The following is a 19,504-nucleotide window of genomic DNA, read 5'->3' as shown; positions in this document are numbered from 1 at the left end:
AGCAGGGGAGGGGTAGAGAGAGAGGGAGACACAGAATCTGAAGCAGGCTTCAGGTTCTGAGCTGTCAGCACAGAGCACAATGCAGGGCTCGAGCACACAAACCAGGAGATTATGACCTGAGCAGAAGTCAGACGCTTAATTGACTGAGCCACCCAGGCCCCCCTCATCATCACCATTTTTAAAGTATTATTGTCATCAACAAGAATCATAATAAACATTAATTGAGCATCCCTCCCTCAGTCTAAACTTCTGTTGGGTAGGCAGGGCAAACACAGAAACAGTTGAAGGCCTAGTGCAAGAAAGCTTGTGCCAGGAGCACAAAAAGAGAAAAGTGAGGGTTGGGGAGGAGAAAGGTTTCCTGGAGGAGGTAGTCATTGAGCTGACCCTTGAAAGAAGTTTAGGGTTTGGATAAATGGAGAAAAGAGTGAAGGAGCCTGTAAATGACCTCAAGACACAGAGGTGGGAGTGAGCAAGGCAAGTATAATTAAATGAGAAAATTTGCTGGACTGGAGCAAAGAATGTGTGGTAGGGTAATGTGGACAATGAAGTTGGAGAGGTAAACAGCATGGTGATAACAGAAAGCCTTTAATAGCATACAAAAGGAGTTGCTTAGGAACAAAGTAGGAAGGCCTTTTAGATTTGTGTATTTGGGGAGTGGTGAGGGCACAGGGAAGGAAGAAAGGCTAAAAGAAAAACTTTGGTCTCCCGTGCTAGCTTAACCAATTTATCCCATCTCAGCAAATTGAGATGAGATTGTCACCCTACTTGAGATCCATCTGAGGAACAGGTTCCTAAGAAGCCCCCAGAAGCTCTTCCCCCTGTACTGTTGGTGGAGAACCCAGTTGGAAAGGTCAAGCCAATTAACACCCTATGTGAAGTGTTCTGCATGTTGGCCTGCCTTGTGAAAAGGAAAGGAGGAAGGATCGGCCTGTTAACCCAGCTGCTAGCACAGGTTCAGACCAAGCTAGTGTGGCTGCTTCAAAGGCAACAACATTTAGACATTGATTTGTCCCCGAATCAGCCCTGGGGAAAGGGAACAGCAATTGCAGAAATCTTCAAATTCAACACCACGCCAAGAATAAATCTTTCTCGAGGCCATCATTTTGGTGGCTGCTAGTTGGCCACTCCTCACATAGATTCTTTTTAATGACTTCCTGCAGCAAAAGGAGATTGGCACAGGAGGCTACATTTATATTATTACCAGGAGGCAGATGTTTTCTCTTTTTCTCTGGGATTTAGAATTATGCAAATGAAGGCATGAAAACAAAAGCTCAGTGAGGTGGGGGAGGGGTGATCTTAAGAATCCTGGCAATATTCTGAGCTCTGTAAGACATCCCTCTCAGTTTTTACTAGCAGTTCCTTTGGCTCGTCTCCAGTCTATTTAGAATTTGGCACGTCTTCAGAACCTTCCAGCCAAAGACCTGAAAGTTCATTTTAAAGTTCCTATCCTGGCCTCATCTTGCAAATGGGGAAATCAAGGCATATGAGTTTTCAGGTGTCTGTAGGCTGACCTTGAGTCCTGACACCCCACTAGCCGTTTCTATCTTACCTTTGCTGCACACAGTCTTGCCCAGAAAGGAAACTATGGCCCAATTGCCTCTCAGGTCTCCTCCGCCCCACCCCACCATGATATTATCTGGAGGGCAATAGGACCTAGGGAAGTTCAACCCTGAGTCAGACAGAGACGCACCTGCCTAACAGCGTGGGTTGAGCAAGTGTGCAAGCGAGCTAGTTCGGGAGGGCGGGGTAGAAGTGAGCGTCTGCTGCTTTTGGGGAAGAGGAAAGCTGGGATCCGGGGTTCGTGGTGGAAAGCGATTCCGAAGACTGGCCCAAGCCCTTTTTTGCCACGCTTCTCCGCCCGGCGCATCCTTGGGCTGCCTGCCCTGGAACTCGCAGGCTGGTTTTTTGCTCGGCCCCAGCTGTCCCTCCCACTTCGCCCGCCCCCGCCATAATTGCCTGAGTTCCTGAAGCCGCCGACGTCCCGCAGCTAGAACTGCAGACCAGGGAGGACCCCAGCGGCAGGCGGCACCCAAGAGTTTGGTGACATCTGCCTTTGCCCTCCGGGGCTGGCGTCCTGCACGTCGTGCTTCTAGCCAGCAAAGTTTCTCTTTAGAAAAGAAGTACGTTTAGCCTTGTGTTGATCCTACCGCGCGCGCCCTGCTTGTCTCCTGGGAGATTGGAGATTGCGCTCGGGGCCCTGGCCTGCTAGCTGCCTTGGGGGCGGGGCTTGGGGAATCCGTGGAGTCCCCCGAGTACCCTCGACTCTTCGCATGTCCTGGAGAGAGCGCTGGCGAGCAGGCAAGCTAATAGCCAGAGCCTAGCGATGGCTAGGATACCTGGGCACTGAAATGAGCCCCCGAAGGGACGCTCAAGCTGCACCCGCTCTTCCGCCCTGGTTCAGTTCTCGGCCGGTTTGAGAGGGCATACTGGTCAGGACTCGTCCGGAGTAGCTGCCGAGTGTTGGTGCCGGGACAGAGTGGCTACCCCCCTCCCTGGGGGGGCTGCGCCAAGAAGCGGCACAGGAAACAGCAGTCCCCATGGCCTTTCACGTGCCTGGAATTGGACTTCGGACTGGGCGCTAAAATGCTTGCTTTTGCCTTGCCCAGGTTTCACAGCACGTAGGTGGACGATTGGAATCCTGGGCCAATGAAGAGTCAAGTTCAAAGTGGTACTTCTGGACTCACCATCCCAGACTCCAACAAGTGTAACTTGAGACTAGGAAGAGGGGTCTCCTGCTCTAACAGATCTCCGTTCTGGGATTGTACTTGACAGCTCTCTTCACCGATACTTGGACTGCAGTGGCTACAGGGTTCCCTTGGGTGGGGTGGGGGTTGCTCTGAAGACCAGACTGCAACACTCAGAACCTCGACAATGGACCGAGTTTTTGAAATTCCTGAGGAGCCTAACATGGATCCAATTTCATCTCTGGAGGAAGATGTCATCCGTGGGGCCAACCCCCGATTTACCTTTCCATTTGGCATCCTCTTCTCTACCTTTTTGTACTGTGGGGAGGCTGCATCTGCCTTGTACATGGTTAGAATCTATCGTAAGAATAGTGAAACCTACTGGATGACATACACCTTATCCTTCTTTATGTTTTCATCCATTATGGTCCAGTTGACCCTCATTTTTGTCCACAGAGATCTGGCCAAAGACAAGCCGCTATCATTGTTTATGCATCTAATCCTCTTGGGACCTATTGTCAGGTGAGCAACTTTTTACTTTAAAAAAATTTTTAATTGTTTATTTATTTTAGAGAGAGCGTGCACGAGTGAGGGAGGGGCAGAAAGAGAGGGAGACACAGAATCTGAAGCAGGCTCCAGGCTCTGAGCTGTCAGCACAGAGCCGGATGCAGGGCTCAAACTCACGAACTGGGAGATCATGACTTGAACCAAAGTGGGACACTTAACCGACTGAATTATCTAGGCACCCCGGTGAGCAACTTTTGAATTTCTCCCCCATCCGATTTATGCAGAGAAAGATGAAGCTAATATTCACAAGACTGAAACTGTGTCTCTGATCTAATCATTTCTCCCATTCCGTTCCACTCTTGGCTTCCCTGCCTACCATCTAAAAAAAACTTTATCTGAAACCTTAAATGCCACCGCAATGAACACGTGCCATGTACCTATGTTGTAAAACCAGGTACGGTACCACTGATTAGACTTCATTAGACAGCGTTTGCTATTTGGATTTGAATTGTGAAAATTGGTATCGGGAGGACCAGCTGATGAGGTCAACCTGTGCACACGGGCCGTAACTTCAGAGTGTGTTAGTTTGACTCTGCCTTTTAAAACACTCTATAAATTGGATCTCACATTCAATTTCTTTACCCTGAGCTGCTTGGGCTGGTGCTGCTGCCATTTCCAAATTTTCCCGAGTTATTTGGCATCCAGGAAATATTTTAAGCTATCTGTGGTTGTCTAGTACCCCAACCCATTGTCGTTCATTTTTTAAATGTTTATTTTTGAAAGAGAGCATGAGTGGGGAGGGGCAGAGAGAGAGAGGGAGACACAGAATCCAAAGCAGGCTCCAGGCTCTGAGCTGTCAGCACAGAGCCTGATGTGGGGCTTGAACTCATGAACCACAAGATCATGACCTGAGCCTGAGCCAAAGGAAGTCGGAAACTTAACCAGCTGAGCCACCCAGGCACCCTGTAGTTCATTTTCTGTATTGGTTCATCAGTCTCCTGTTTATCACTTTGTATCTTTCTGCAATAAAGGTACATGGTTAGAGGAGGCAAAGAAAGATAGTCCATCTCTCCATCTGGATACTGTAGTGCAATATAATAGTATCAAGTCTTTCCATTAAGATTGCCTTGAAGGGATGAGAATGTGCCTTATCTTAGGGAGACAGGCATCTGTGTCAGCAGTCTCATCTGGTTGCTATGAGATTTTCAAGGTAGGGAGACATTGCAAAACTTATGAAGTCAGGAGGAAGGAATGGACTAGGTTTGTCTTGATTGCAAGAGAGGCAGAAACCTGCAATCAGCTGAAGAATGTATCAGAGTGTTGATGTAATTGCAGTGGGAAGATATTTCATCATTACAGAACTAAAAACAGTGTGAAACTGTTTAAGGATGGAACTCCCCTACTTAAAAAAAATTAAGGAGGGATTGATCAGGCTCCATTAGAGAAAATATTGGATATCAACAGAAATAGTAGTCTGGAATTCCAGTGGCTTGGAGTCTAGTCCTGTGTCATTGACTAGTTGCATGGCTTTGGTGAAATTTCTGAAAATGCCATAGGCCCCAGTTTCTTCATCTGTACAATAAATGGGTTGGGCTAGATCATGGGTCTCAAAGACAAATGCTTACAAGGGCCAGGCAGGTCTCAGAAATGAGTGAAGCAGGCCAAGTATGGGAAAACCAGTAGCTTCAATGTGTGATGATAAAGGAAAACAAAATCTCAGTGTTAGAGAAATAGTATAGAGCGGTGAGTAGCAGTGGCAAGCTGGAGTCTGCATGATTTGCCTAAAGGAGGCAGCTGCACTACATTTCCAACCCATTGTTACACTGTTAGAATTTAGACACAATGTTGCCAGATTCCCCAACTTTTCAGGAGGAGATTCCAAGACAGGATATTATATGAAACATCATTTTAAATTTTGGTAATTTGACTCATTACGTAAAAACACAGTATGGGCCAAACCATAGCTGTTGGTGAGATGTGACTCAGCTGGCCTATATGCACCCTTCGGACTAAGGAATCCAAAGGTCCTTTCCAATTCTAAATCTTTGAAGGTAAGCTGCAACAGACCTCATCTTGAACTTGGCAAAGAAATTTATAGATGTCACTAGAGGAGCAAGGAAACCATTCTTCTCTCCCTTTTCAAATGCAGTATATTGAATTAACAGATCAAGCACTGTCAAGATACAAATTTCAGCAAGTCCTGCCCCAGTCCATAGTTTAGACTTCCCTCCTTTGCTTTGTGGGCTCCCAAGCCATCTTTGATGTGGATGCTCCATTTGGAGTGTTGTGTACTATATTTCATTTTTGTTATTTAGCTTTCACTAGAAATGATTGGAAAGCATTTATAATCTCAGCTAACCTGACAGCAGGGAAGAAATATTAAAAGCTCATAAATTGTATCCTTGATATGCTTATTTTCAAGGCAAATTACTTTTTGGTAGAGAGGAACTTGATTAGTGCTATTAGGCACATGGAGGGAGGTATTTAGAGGGCCTGGCTCCCTTATCCGAAAAGCAAAGCTACTTCTGAAAATGAAAATGTACTCTAATTTACTGAAGCTTAGAAGCAAAGCGAACACCCTTACTTAAACTAGTAAATAGCCTTTAGAAGCATAAACAGAATGCTTTGTGTCACTTCCTCCCCCAATATTTTATTCAGGAATAGCACTGATGAGCCTTGGTTAAAAATCTAAAATCTTTTGTTGGAAACGCATTTAGCTTTTTTCTACTCTGTTCTCTCTTCCTTCCATCTTTTCCTCTCCCAGATTTTAGAGTTTGAAACATCATGCTTCAGAATAACACATATGCCCCAGTCTCAAAGGATCCTGTGGAGAATAGCAGCCAGCACATATTCCAAACCTTCCTATTGGGAGCCAAAGGCCTAGAAAGCATATAAATCTCTGAGCTCATCTTTAGCCTATTTTTTCCATTAAATTACATTGCCATTATGATCATCCTCTCCTCCCATCATTTCTCACCCTGCATTCTTTTCTTCCTTCTTACTCTTTCATTTGCTCAGAAAATATTGATCAAATACTCACCATGTGGTAAGTGTGGTGGGTAAGATAAATACAACCCATGCCCTCAATCAGGAAAGATGGCTTAATTTTCACCATAGCTGTTCTTATCATAATTGTCCACAGTTTCCATTCCTGTCAGGGTGAGTGGAGGAAGTGATAACTAAGGTGTTCTGAAACAAAATGTTCTAGTTGCTTTTCTTCTATTCACCACATCAGAATTGCTTAAAGATTTCTGATTTACATGGGGGAGATGGGAGGGATACAGGAGGAAATATTGTCTTATCACTATCACACTTATCACTAAGGTTGGTAGGCTCTCATAAGGATGTTTTCCTCTTGTAAATAAAGAAGTTTAAAAGGTTTTTGGCACCAGATAGGTCAAGAGGCCCCCCTGAAGCAACTTTTAGAGCTTTTGATGTTCCCTAGGTATGGAGCACATTCAGTTCTGAGTTGTCAAGTCTTTTAAGTACCTTTGTTATTGAGTGGCATCACTGTATAGCTGATGTGTTTTCTAGATGTAAGACGTTTTGGCAAGACAGTTATAGTTGTCAGCTTTGTCTTGAAAAAAGCAGAACTCAAAAGCCCCAAGTATGGAGGTAAATGCTTTGCATAAAGAAAACTTTACCTCAGGAACTTGAGGTGTTATGAAAACCAGGGCCTTTAAGAACCTTCATCATTGTGCTCACTTTGGCAGCACATATACTAAAATTTGAATGATACAACGAAGATTAGCATGGTCTCTGCACAAGGATGACCTGCAAATTCATGAAGCGTTCCATATTTTTTGTATGTAATTGATGAATTACTTAATTTTACTCCTGAAATCAATATTGCACTGTATGTTAACTGACTAGAATTTAAAAGTTTGGAAGGAAAAAAAGTCACTCACAGAGTCTTAAAAAAAAAAAACTTTATCATTTTCTCTCACCACATTATTTACATAATATCTTTGTGTTCAAGGCACTTTTCTACCATAGTCCTATTTTTTTATTTAAAAATTTTTAATGTTTATTTTTGATAGAGACAGAGCATGAGTGGGGGAAGGGGCAGAGAGAGAGGGAGACACAGAATCTGAAGCAGACTTCAGTCTCTGGGCTGTCAGCACAGAGCCCGCTGTGGGGCTCAAACCCACAAACCGTGAGATCAGAACCTGAGCTGAAGTCGGATGCTTAACCAACTGAGCCACCCAGGTTCCCCTACCATATACCTGTTCTTGAGACAAAGCAATTCCTTAAATCTTCAAAAAAAAAAAAAAACCCACTCTGAAATGGTGTTCTTAAGTCAGTAGATGACCAACTGGACAAAAAAAAAAAAAAAGATTTAGACTCAAGTAACTTGTAGAAGGCATGACCAACTCTTTGATTCATGACAAATGAGTAGAATGGGAAAAAAGGAATGGTAAAAAGTAGCACAAACTCCCCAAGTTTATGTATTACTCTCCTCTCACCCCCACTACAGCCTTCCTTCCCAGGACAGCTTTAGTTAAGTGCCTGTGATGCTTTACTTCCACAGATGTTTGGAGGCCATAATTAAGTACCTCACACTGTGGAAGAAAGAGGGGCAGGAGGAGCCCTATGTCAGCCTCACCCGAAAGAAGATGCTAATAAATGGTGAGGAGGTGCTGATAGAATGGGAGGTGGGCCACTCCATCCGGACCCTGGCTATGCACCGCAATGCCTACAAACGTATGTCACAGATCCAAGCCTTCCTGGGCTCAGTGCCCCAGCTGACCTATCAGCTCTATGTGACTCTGATCTCTGCAGAGGTCCCCCTGGGTAGAGGTGAGTAGGGTCAGGAGAGGGGAGGGTTCCATTTAAATCAGGGGTCTTAGAACTTTAGACCTGACATGATCTCACGGTCTGTGAGTTCGAGCCCCATGTAGGGCTCTGTGCTGACAGCTCAGAGCCTGGATCCTGTTTCAGATTCTGTGTCTCCCTCTTTCTCTCTCCTCCCCTGCTCATGCTGTCTCTCTCTTCTCAAAAATAAATAAACGGTAAAAAAATTTTAATAAAAAAAGGAACTTCAGACCTGAGCTATCTAATATACTGGCCTCATGTAGTTACTTAAATTAAAATGAAAAATAAAAAAATTATTTCCTCAGTCATACTAGCCACATTTTAAATGTTCACTAGCTGTCTGTGATTAGTGGTTACTGTATTGGACAGCACAGGTATTACACAACATTTCCACCATTGCACAAAGTTCTGGTGGACAGCACTGTTAGAGAACTTCAGGAGCCAGACATTTAGGCCTCCCACATTTCTTAAACTGGGGTAATCCATTTAGACTAACAATAAACTCTCTCTGGGCCCAGAAGAAGCTGACAATACCAGAACTCAGTAGGACATTTTCCCTAGCCCAGGGTGTTTAAGTTATACTAAGGTTTTTTTTGTTTGATTTGCTTTAGAGATGGTCATCTTTTAATAAGAGTTTCCAAAATATTACTGATCATGAGAAAACATATTGCTGAATGAAAGCCCCTTTAAAAAATATATATATATCTCCTACTCAGACCTGATTCACTCTCTGTGGGGAGGCCAGGAATCTGTATCTTTTTTAAATACCCCAGTTGATTCTGAGCAGCTGCATTTGGGAACCACTGATGTCATCACTCCAGTGGGGAGAAGGAAAAGGGGTGTGGAATGAATCCTTATGAGAATGAGGCTTGCTCCCAGTTCTGACCTTCTGTGTGATTTGGGGAGTAAGTTACCCAAGAGGTCACAGTCTTAATTTTCCACTTGTAAAAGAGGGCTCCTGAGATGAGTAAGACCTCTAGGAGAGGAGGAAATGTGAGTCAGTGTTTTCAAAGTCAAGATAAAGTACTGTTAATGAGTTTTAACAGCCCAAGATTAGCTTCATCTGGTTGGGTTGGAGCTTGTACAGCTGTGGGTACAGCTTTGAACTATTTCCTCATTATTAGATACTGATCCTGTGTGGCAAAGCCCCATGCCGCAAATAAATGTAAAGAGGGAATTTGTTCCCTTTTCTCCACTACAAATTGTTCATGATGTTCTGTTGGTCTTGATGCTTTTTACATACCTAGAATTGACAGTAGTGTGAAGAGAAAAGGATATGATGATGTTTTTCCTCCTGAGAATTTTGAAGGTCATCAAATCATCTAATTAAAATATGTATACATTACAAAAGTAATACATGCACAAACCAATTGACCTACAAGTAGTCCTATATGCATAGAAAATTTCTGGAAAGATATGCAAGAAACCATTTACCTCTGGGCAGTGAAAATGAGAAGTCTGTTGACTTTTACCTTTTACTTTATATTCTTCTGTATGGTTTGAAATGTATATGGTTTAAAATTTTTACTATGACCACGTGTTACTGTTTTTAGTCCTTATTTTTTAATTATAAAAATCAGGCATGATTATAGTAAAAATTCAAAACCACACAGAATATATATATGAAATAAGAGATGTAATTTTGCTCCCCAAAGGTAATCTCTGTTAACTATTCAGTATACATCCTTCCAGACTTATTTTTTTACTACATAAACATACATACAATATATACATCTATGTACTTTTGTCAAAAAGGACTGTATTAATCATTTTGTTCAGCAACATGTCTTTTTCAAAAGTATGCCAATCTATTTTTCTTTATTGGTTATTTATATATGTATATATAATGTACATTTTCCTTATATGAATTGGACCATTCTTTCTTGTTCCCTAATCTATTGGTAGGATTAAAGTTTGTTTCTAATTTTTCCATTCAAAAAATTTTTTTCTAATTCTAAACTGCTCCAGTGAAGATCTTTCTAAGTATCTGTGTACTGGAATGAGACATCATAGGCTAAATTCTTAGGAATAGAAGTACTGGGTGAAAGGATATGCATGTTTGGAATTTTATCAGAGAGCCCTCCCAAAAGGTTGTATGAATTTATATTCCCACATGTAGTGTATGAATGTAGTGCTTTTTCTTTATATGTTAAACTTAATATTATTTAGTTGTATAATTATAAAATGAAAAAACTGACTAGTTAAATCACTTGCTTTAAATTGTGAGGGAAGCTGAACATCTTTTCATGGTTGGTTCTTGTGTTCTTTAAATTATTTATGTTCTTTTTTATTTTTTAAAAAAAAAATTTTTTTTTCAACGTTTATTTATTTTTGGGACAGAGAGAGACAGAGCATGAACGGGGGAGGGGCAGAGAGAGAGGGAGACACAGAATCGGAAACAGGCTCCAGGCTCTGAGCCATCAGCCCAGAGCCCGACGCGGGGCTCGAACTCACGGACCGCGAGATCGTGACCTGGCTGAAGTCGGACGCTCAACCGACTGCGCCACCCAGGCGCCCCTAAATTATTTATGTTCTTACTGACACTTTTTAGTGGGTTGTCTTTTTCTTATTAATTTGTAGGAGTTATTTTCTTATTCTGGTATTAATCCTTTCTCTGCTGTAGATAAATGTGTATGTATACATTTGTGTAATGTTTTATATGTGTGTACATATATACATTTTAAAAGTGCATTGGGGTGTCTGAGTGTCTCAGTCCATTAAGTGTTGGACTTTGGCTCAGGTCATGATCTCACAGTTCGTGGGTTCAAGCCCCACATCGGGGTCTGTGCTAACAGCTCAGAGCCTGGAGCCTGCTTCAGATTCTGTGTCTCCCTCTTTCTCTCTCTGCTCTTCCCTCACTCCCATTCTTTCTCTCTCAAAAATAAATATTAAATTAATTTTTGTATTAAAATTTTTTTTTCATTAATGTTTTTTTATTTATTTTTGAAGGAGAGAGAGAGACAGAGCATGAGTGGGGGAGGAACAGAGAGAGAGGGAGACACAGAATTCGAAGCAGGCTCCAGGCTCTAAGCTGTCAGCACAGAGCCCGATATGGGGCTTGAACCCATGAACTGTGAGATCATGACCTGAACCGATGTCAGACGCTTAATTGACTGAGCCACCCAGGGGCCCCAACATTAAAAAAATGATTTAAAAGTATGTGTACATGTTATACATGTAAAAGGTGTGACATACATGTGCAACACACCATATAAGATACACAATATAATTATATATTCTGGCTTTCTGAAGTATTAAATTTTTATGTATTTAAGTTCCTTGTTGCTTTTAGACTGTGTGTACTTCTTACAAAGGCCTTTAACAGCTCCTGTTAGGTCAATTTAGCCTAATCTTCCAAATAGATGAATTTCCACAATCAATTTGTCACTTCTCCTACCAAAACACAAAACAATAACACCAACAAAAGAAAAAAAACAACATTTCATTGAGACTGTATATTGGGATTGCGTTTAATTATTTAGGTTATTTTGGAGGGAATTTACATCTTTACAGGATCAATTGGTTTCATATTAGAAGATGATATATCTCTCCATTTTGTTAAATATTTTTAAGTCACTGTATTGAGGTATTATTGACAAAAGTCTCTACCTATTTAAACTTATCCACTTTGATGAATCTGGAGATAAGTATACATCCGTGAAATATCACCACAATCTATACCATAAGTGTGCAAGGCCCATAGCAAGAAAACTATACAAGTTTACTGAAGTACATTAAAAAATATGTAATGAAATGTACTTTAGTGAAGTTGTATAATTTTCTTCCTGTAGGTTTTGCACATTTTTGTAAGGCTTATTTCTAGGTATTCCATTAATTTTTAAATCACCTGACTTCCTAAGTGTCAGGGTAGTGCCTAAGTAGGGGAAATGCATGTATTACACATTTTGGAAACAGGGAATGATGATAATGATAGGAGCTAGCAGATAGCATTTACTGTGTTCTGAACATTGCTCTAAACCCTTTATAAGTGATTATTTTAATTTTTACAACAGCCCTGTGATATAATTATTGTCATCCCCATTTTAACAAATGGGGAAAGAGAGTCCCTGAGAGGTTAAGCAAATTCCCCATGGTTTCATAAGTAATAGTTGGAAAAGATTGGACTGGACTCCAGGATGTCTGCCTGCAGAACCCATGTTTCTAGTCGTATATCACTATACAAAGAATATAAGGGAAACTTTCTCCAAGGCCTTGTTTTAGATTCTTTGGTGATTTCTCCTATTAAAAACTTTCTGACTGGGGCGCCTGGGTGGCGCAGTCGGTTAAGCGTCCGACTTCAGCCAGGTCACGATCTCACGGTCCGTGAGTTCGAGCCCCACATCAGGCTCTGGGCTGATGGCTCAGAGCCTGGAGCCTGTTTCCGATTCTGTGTCTCCCTCTCTCTCTGCCCCTTCCCCGTTCATGCTCTGTCTCTCTCTGTCCCAAAAATAAATAAACGTTGAAAAAAAAATTTAAAAAAAAAAAAACTTTCTGACAGTACCATCTCTTAAGGTTTTGCAACCAGTTTTTTGGTTTTGTTTTCCTCATTTTCATCCACTCTTCTGTGTTCTCCTTGCTATCCCTTTTCTAATCTCTTTTTCTGTTGGAGGCCATCTGGATCAGTGTAGATGAGCAAATTCACTAACAGCATTATGATATCTTATGGCATGAGTCTATTTGTAGGGAGACAGATGGAAGGTGTTTTTACATTTATGGGAAGCATCAGGCTTTCTTCCTTGTATTACATTACTATCAATAAATGAGTTTTAATTTAAGGGAAAGCATCACCACACTTAGCTACATGTATATACACTCTGATGTTCCCAAGTCCACAAGGAGCTTCAATTCTTAAGGCTGGGACTAAGAGTGGTTTATAATGCTGAATATATCAAATCATTATGTTGTACACCTTAAACTAATACAATATTATATGTCAATTATATCTCAATAAACATGGAAAAATAATAAAAATAAGGCTAAGGGTAGACACTTCAAGAGAGTCTCTCATTCCAGTCTTTGAGATTCCAACACTCTACTTAGAGCTGAAAAGGATCTTGGAAACAAAGCTGTGCTGCTTTTTGGGTTTCCATGGGGAAGTCTTCACTTTTCTTGCAGATTAAGTTGACATCTCCATGCCTCCAGTTCCCTGGATCCAGTATTTTTATGGGAACAGAAAGTTCCAGCTTTTTTTTTTTTTTTTGGATGAGTTACCCCTCAGGCCTCTCACTCTCCTTGAGAGCACTAGATTTTTCTTAGTGATTGGTATTCTTTGACAGAAAGGAGTAAAAAGGAAGGGCCATTGTGTGACTTATAGTTGAGACTTCATGTAGCAAGTTATGGAGCACCCTGACCCTTGAGGGCCAACTCTATATAGTCGTATGGATGTTATGGGCTATGATTTTTTTTTAATTTTTAAACCACTCTGGTAGAATTTTGGAGATTCCTAAAATATACCAAAGCACCTGGGTGATAAATTGATATTGCTGATGATTAATGCAAACAATTCTAGAGTAACTCAGTAAATTGGGGAATTAAGGCACATAGATATTCAGTGACTTTCACACAGCTTTCACAGAGCTGAACCAAAGGCTTCTAATTGTAGATATGTTATGCTGCCTTTCTAAACTCAGAATTCCTCATTAATTCCACAAACTGTGAGCACCTACTATGTTCCAGGCAGTATGTTAGACTCTGGGGATACAGGCAGTGAACAAAATAGACATGATCTTTACTGCCTTCATGGAATTTACAGTATACATTCTGACACATTCTACAAGCACATACAAAATTAGTTCCTTAAAGAGGATGTATGCCAAAGAAGGGACATCTATAATCAAAGGCACTCCCATGAATTTCCTAGGACTGGATTTTTTCAGAACTCCTCTGCCTTCATTGTTTGCTCAAAAGCCTGTTTCATCAAGTGGATGCTGCCCTATCCCCTTTATATATGCTCTTCTTTTGTTAGTGACCTCTCAATGCTAGTTTTGGGATCCACTGTTTTTAAAAAGTTCATTTTGTGGGGTGCCACAGTCAAACCTCTGACTCTTGATTTCCACTCAGGTTATGATCTCACAGTTTTGTGAGTTTGAGCCCCATGTTGGGCTCTGTGCTGACAGCACAGAGCCTGCTTGGGATTCTCTCTCCCTCTTTCTCTGCCCCTTCCCCACTCAGGCTCTCTTTGTCTCTCTGAAGTAAATAAACTTTACAAAGTTCATTTTGTATGTTTAGATGATTATTAAAGTATTACAGTGTGTGTTAATTGTGGGAAATTTAGAAAATAGAAAAAAGGTTTTTAAAAGTGGTATAATACCTATCACAAAAAAATATATTTCAGTTTATTCCCATTTTTTTCTGTGCATGCTGTTTTCTTTTTAAAAAAAATTTTGTTTAATATTTGAGAGAGAGAGCTTGCACACCTGAGCAGAGGAAGGACCAGAGGGAGAGGAGAGAGAGACTCCTAAGCAGGCTCTAAACTGTCAGCATGAAGCCTAATGCAGGGCTCTATCTCACGAACTGTGAGATGACCTGAGCCAAAACCAAGAGTCAGACACTTAACTGACTGAGCCACCCAGGCACCCCTGTGCATGCTGTTTTCTGTGCTAACATAGCTGTGTTCATACGTGAGTTTGCTCTTAACTGGGCCCTCAAGTCTCACCTATGACCTCTCTGGACCTCTGGGTCAGAGTCTATGCTTCACCAACATAGTCTGATTGTCAATTTTTTCTGTTTTTTTGTTTGTTTGTTTTTTACAGCTGTGCTAATGGTCTTTTCCCTGATATCTGTCACCTATGGGGCTACCCTCTGCAATATGTTGGCTATCCAGATCAAGTATGATGAATACAAGATTCGCCTTGGGCCATTAGAAGTCCTCTGCATCACCATCTGGCGGACATTGGAGATCACTTCCCGCCTCGTGATTCTGGTGCTCTTCTCAGCCACATTGAAATTGAAAGCTGTGCCCTTCTTATTGCTTGACTTCCTGATCATCCTCTTTGAGCCTTGGGTGAAGTTCTGGAGGAGTGGTGCCCAGATGCCCAATAACATTGAGAAAAATTTCAGCCGGGTCGGCACCCTGGTGGTGCTGATTTCTATTACCGTCCTCTATGCTGGCATCAACTTTTCTTGCTGGTCAGCTTTGCAGTTGAAATTGGCAGATAGGGACCTTGTTGACAAAGGTCAGAACTGGGGACATATGGGCCTGCACTATATTGTGAGATTGGTAGAAAATGTGATCATGGTTTTGGTTTTCAAGTTCTTTGGAGTGAAAGTGTTGCTGAATTACTGTCATTCCTTGATTGCTTTGCAGCTCATCATTGCTTATCTGATTTCCATTGGCTTCATGCTCCTTTTCTTCCAGTACTTGCACCCATTGCGATCACTCTTTACCCACAATGTAGTAGACTACCTCCATTGTGTCTGCTGCCACCAGCACCCCCGGGGCAGGGTTGAGAACTCAGAACCATCCTGTGATGCTGAAGCAAGGCAAAGCATTGTCTGATTCCATCTTCTGGGTATTTGGGGATAGGTTGGGTTTTGCCAAGAGCAACTGTGAAATTGAAGGAGAGGATGAGGCTCATAGGTGAGTACCCACCGGGACATTTTCTTAAATTTTCTGGTAAACCTATAAGAAGAAAGAGCAGCTCCCAGATAGGTTTTATTTCCTTAAGATTGACTGCTATGTTTGGAAACCAGGGTAGCTGTTATATACCTAGAAGGGCCGAGGATACGGTAAACACCCCTCCCACCCAGGTCAGTTGTCTGGCTGCCCTTGGGGATAATTTATCTCCAAGCACTTTAGGCTTTCTGTGTGTGATATTGTAGCTCTGTTCATTTGCTTGAGGCATTACTGAGCTTTCCTATGGTTGAAAGCCCAGAATCCCACTAGAATATATCCTGACTGATAAGAGGTTGTGACAACTTGCTAGCTATCAGTACCTCCCAGGAAACTGGCTGATTAATGTGGAACCTGTAACTGTAAGCATGGCTGGCTTTTTAAAAATCCAAGGAGAAACTCTGGTGTAAAAAGAAAACCCCCACTATTAAAAGAGCCGCTCCTCAAACAAGTTATTTCTCCATCAGGATTTTACTAGTGATCATTCATCAAAAACTCCTCTTTTCTAGCGGCTCTTCATAGGCACACTCTGAGGAGGGAGTGCCTAGTAGGATCCTTCAGGGCATAAGCCAGAATGACTCTTTTTCATAGATCTGCATAGGCCTCCCTCCAGCTTATGGAATGGAGTGGTTGAGTAAAATCTCTCACTTGGAGCCTCACTTTCAGGAATTCCCTCCAAACTGGCCTTTCTGTGCGCTTGGTGTTTTACTAGTTGATGTGGATCTCAGAAAAGGTGAACTGTAATTGAAAATGTTTCTAATGTATGGGAGAAATGAAGATTGCTTTGTGTCTCCTACTGTTCTGAGTATTTTGTTGTTATTTTATTTTTAGGAGAAAGAGAAGGGGACGTTACCTTCATGTTGTTTGGGGTTTGGATGGTGGCTAATACTCCAAGGTAGAATAAAGGCAGAGGAGGGAAACCAGATCACATTAAATCATCATTGGTACTGGTTTTTGCCCACAGGATTTTATTTTCTAATAAGTAAATGTTTATCAACCCTCTGCTCATTCCCACACCCCTGGTGGATGAATGCATCCACCTTTCTTGGGTGTCTCGGTGTTTACATCTCCTATCAGTTGGGCATGTTAATGGGAATGCCAGCCAGATGCCTCTAAAGTAACCAAGGAATTGAGGTTAGTATGACCACTGCCTATTGGGACATGGTATCCCAGCATTTACCTAACTAATGCTTACCCCTCACAGACCAGGAAAGTGAGAATTCCTAGTAGCACGTCCCAATTATTGCTACCACAGTGCTGTGAGAAACTGCAAACAATCTGACCTAAAGCTTCTCATCCCCATCCAGTTTTACTCTTGGGATCATGTTAAGAATTTATCTTTAGCCATTTCCCTTCCTTTTACCCAATGTCAGGACATGATGGTGGAGGAGCTCCCTCTTTTAAGTAACAGGGCTATTAGCCAGAATTGTCCTATTTCCTGGCATGTCTAGTGTGGTTTTCCCATCTTCAACCATTGTTTGGGGCTAAAAGGACTGGATAATTAATTTGGGGGAGAGTAAATTGACTTGCTTTGGAGCAGTGAATATTTTCTTTTTCAATCCAATTTCTCATTTTATCTCTGATGAAGGGACTTAGCAGTGTGAGCTTTTTATGACAACAACCTATTTCTGACTTTGTTGTTTAAGGTGATTTTGAAAGAATCTATTAGGCCTCCAGACAAACCCACTGTCTCTTTGGAATTCAAGCAAAAATTTCTTCCCAGTGGTTAATATACCCTTACATTAAAATCAGAAGTGGTATAGAACTATAATTTGGCCCATAAAAGTCATGTGAATCAGTTTCTTAAGGTACAGGTGCTATGGGAACACAGTGACACACACTGAGCCAGGCAGGCCAATTAGAGCTAGAGTAGAGATACATGGGGCAGAAAAATGTGCCTTTCTACTAGACCAGACATATTTTTTCCCAGGTATCCTCCCCAGCCTCAGTAACCTAATATCTCTGGAATGCTGGGAGTTCAGGGTGAGGGGTGTGAATCAGCTTCCAACCTGAAAAACCTGCTGTCCTTACCCAAAGAGAAGAGAGTGTAATAATACATTATGCAAATGAACTCTTAGAACCTCCTATAGGTGCTGGCCTTTCTGTTTCATAGCAATCTTCTAGATACACAGGAAAAGGAGGAGTTTCAGAATATGGTGTTGGGGCAAGGGAAATGCTTACATCTGCAAACACCTCTTTTTTAAGTTTATTTATTTATTTTGAGGTATAGAACATGCACACGTGGAAGGGACAGAGAGAAAGAGAATCTCAAGCAGGTTGCACACTGTCAGTGCAGAGCCTGATGTGGGGATTGATCCCACAAACCATGAGATGACCTGAGGCAAAATCAAGAGTTGGACGCTTAACCGACTGAGCCACCCAGGCAGCTCCCCCCCCATCTGCAAATGCCTCTTTAATTGACTACTCTATTTTTACCCTTTGAAATCTTAAAGTAACACAGGGTATTTGTGTACGGGCAAGTCTTCCTGGGTGGGAGAAGAGGCAGAGATGGGACCAGCAAAAGGGTCGTGGAAGAGGAAGGCAAAACCATGAAGTTTAGGGGAAAAAAGAGTCTATTGTAGCAACAGCTTTTTCATATTATTGGAAATTCGGTAGGCTAAGTATGGGCAAATGAACATGTTAAGGAAATGTATTAAATAAACTAATAGTTGTCTATTTGCTCCACAAATTCTTTAAAGACTATGGGCATAGAATTGTGGGCACTGTAGGTGAATTAAATAATAGCTAATACTTTATAAGCATTTACTATATGTCTGGCATGGTGCTTTATTGCATTCAATCCTCAAAACAACCCTTATGAGGTAAGTACTATTTCCCTCCATTTTATAGATGAAGATTCCAAAGCATACAAAAGTGAAGTTACTTGCAAAAGTCACAGCTAGTATAAGAGCCAGGTTTCAGTCTTAAGCATTCAGGCTCCAGAGCTTATACTCTTTTTTTTTTTTCTCCTAAATATAATTTATTGTCATGTTAGCTAACACACAGTGTATAGACTGTGCTCTTGGTTTTGGAAGTAAATTCCCATGACTCATCACTTAGATACAACACCCAGTGCTCCTCCCAACAAGTGCCCTCCTCAATTCCCATCACCCATTTTGAGAGAGAAAAAGAGAGTGCATGTGAGCTGTGGGGAGGAGCAGAGAGAGGAGGAGAGAGAGAGAATCCCAAGCAGGCTCTGCACTGATAGCACAGGGCTTGAAGTCAGAAAACTGTAAGATCATGACCTGAGCCAAAATCAAGTCAGGCCCTCAACTGACTGAGCTACCCGGGTGCCCCCAGAGCTTATATTCTTAATCATGACACAAGCCTCTAAATTGTTAGGTCATTTGTGGAATTATTTTAATATGTTAGTGATTTGAGGAATATTTTCTGGGATATGGCTGGGTTCATATCAAGCATTCTTTCTTACAAACACTCCTGATCAAGGGGAACTACTCAATTTACTCTAGAGAGAAAAAGGTCAAGTCCTAAAAAGCCTGAAATGAAAATTGAGTATGTGTTCATATTTGTAGGTTGGTATTGGGAGTGGGGGGATAGCATTGGGGAGAGTGGTAGATGGACCCATTTCCTTTCTAGTTTCAGGATTTTGTCTCTTGTATATTCTTAAACACACACCTTCCAGATCCAGGTCGTGGGAATAAAGCTGGAGGGAGCAATTACTACTCAGGTTCATATGAATTCTTCCCCTCAAAACAACCAGTCATAGCAGGGGAATGCTAAAGCCTATTCTCTTATACTTCCTCTTATCAACACTGCCCTTACTTCTACTGACAAGCTGAGTCCTAGTTCTAAAGCAGGCCATGGGATATGGATGTTGAATAATAATGTCCCTCCCTCAGCTGTCACAGTCCTGAGAGCCTAGGTC

General features: G+C 41.7%; 1 protein-coding gene and 1 non-coding gene across 3 annotated transcripts; both read left to right on the top strand.

Moving 5' to 3' along the window:
* The first annotated feature begins 1,835 nt into the window (after positions 1-1,835).
* XKRX (XK related X-linked) lies at positions 1,836-17,877 on the top strand. 2 transcript variants are annotated; one of them, XM_047076297.1, is made up of 4 exons: positions 1,836-2,120; positions 2,607-3,206; positions 7,723-7,991; positions 14,759-17,877. In XM_047076297.1, exons 2-4 carry the CDS (start codon positions 2,872-2,874, stop codon positions 15,502-15,504), a joined length of 1,350 nt encoding a protein of 449 aa, XP_046932253.1. In that variant the 5' UTR covers positions 1,836-2,120; positions 2,607-2,871; the 3' UTR covers positions 15,505-17,877. The 2 variants fall into 2 exon arrangements, with proteins under 2 accessions (XP_046932253.1, XP_046932252.1); XM_047076296.1 differs by having other exon boundaries at positions 1,836-3,206.
* LOC124509755 (U6 spliceosomal RNA) lies at positions 6,889-6,995 on the top strand. Its single transcript, XR_006961524.1, has one exon. It is a non-coding gene; the product is annotated as a U6 spliceosomal RNA (small nuclear RNA).
* Positions 17,878-19,504: the final 1,627 nt, after the last annotated feature.

This window comes from Lynx rufus, unplaced genomic scaffold (genome assembly GCF_022079265.1).
Source record: "Lynx rufus isolate CCGP_SWC_20201006 ecotype Redwood Valley unplaced genomic scaffold, mLynRuf1.p SCAF_14, whole genome shotgun sequence".
Classification (NCBI taxonomy): Eukaryota; Metazoa; Chordata; class Mammalia; order Carnivora; family Felidae; genus Lynx; species Lynx rufus.
Note: the sequence above shows the minus strand (reverse complement) of the source record. Positions and strands in the feature narration are given on the sequence as shown.

Coding starts and splice junctions, on each gene's coding strand:
- XKRX (XM_047076297.1), top strand. CDS start 2,872: ATGGACCGAGTTTTTGAAATTCCTGAGGAGCCTAACATGGATCCAATT. Junction 3,207..7,722: donor CTCTTGGGACCTATTGTCAG/GTGAGCAACTTT, acceptor TTACTTCCACAG/ATGTTTGGAGGCCATAATTA. Junction 7,992..14,758: donor AGAGGTCCCCCTGGGTAGAG/GTGAGTAGGGTC, acceptor TGTTTTTTACAG/CTGTGCTAATGGTCTTTTCC.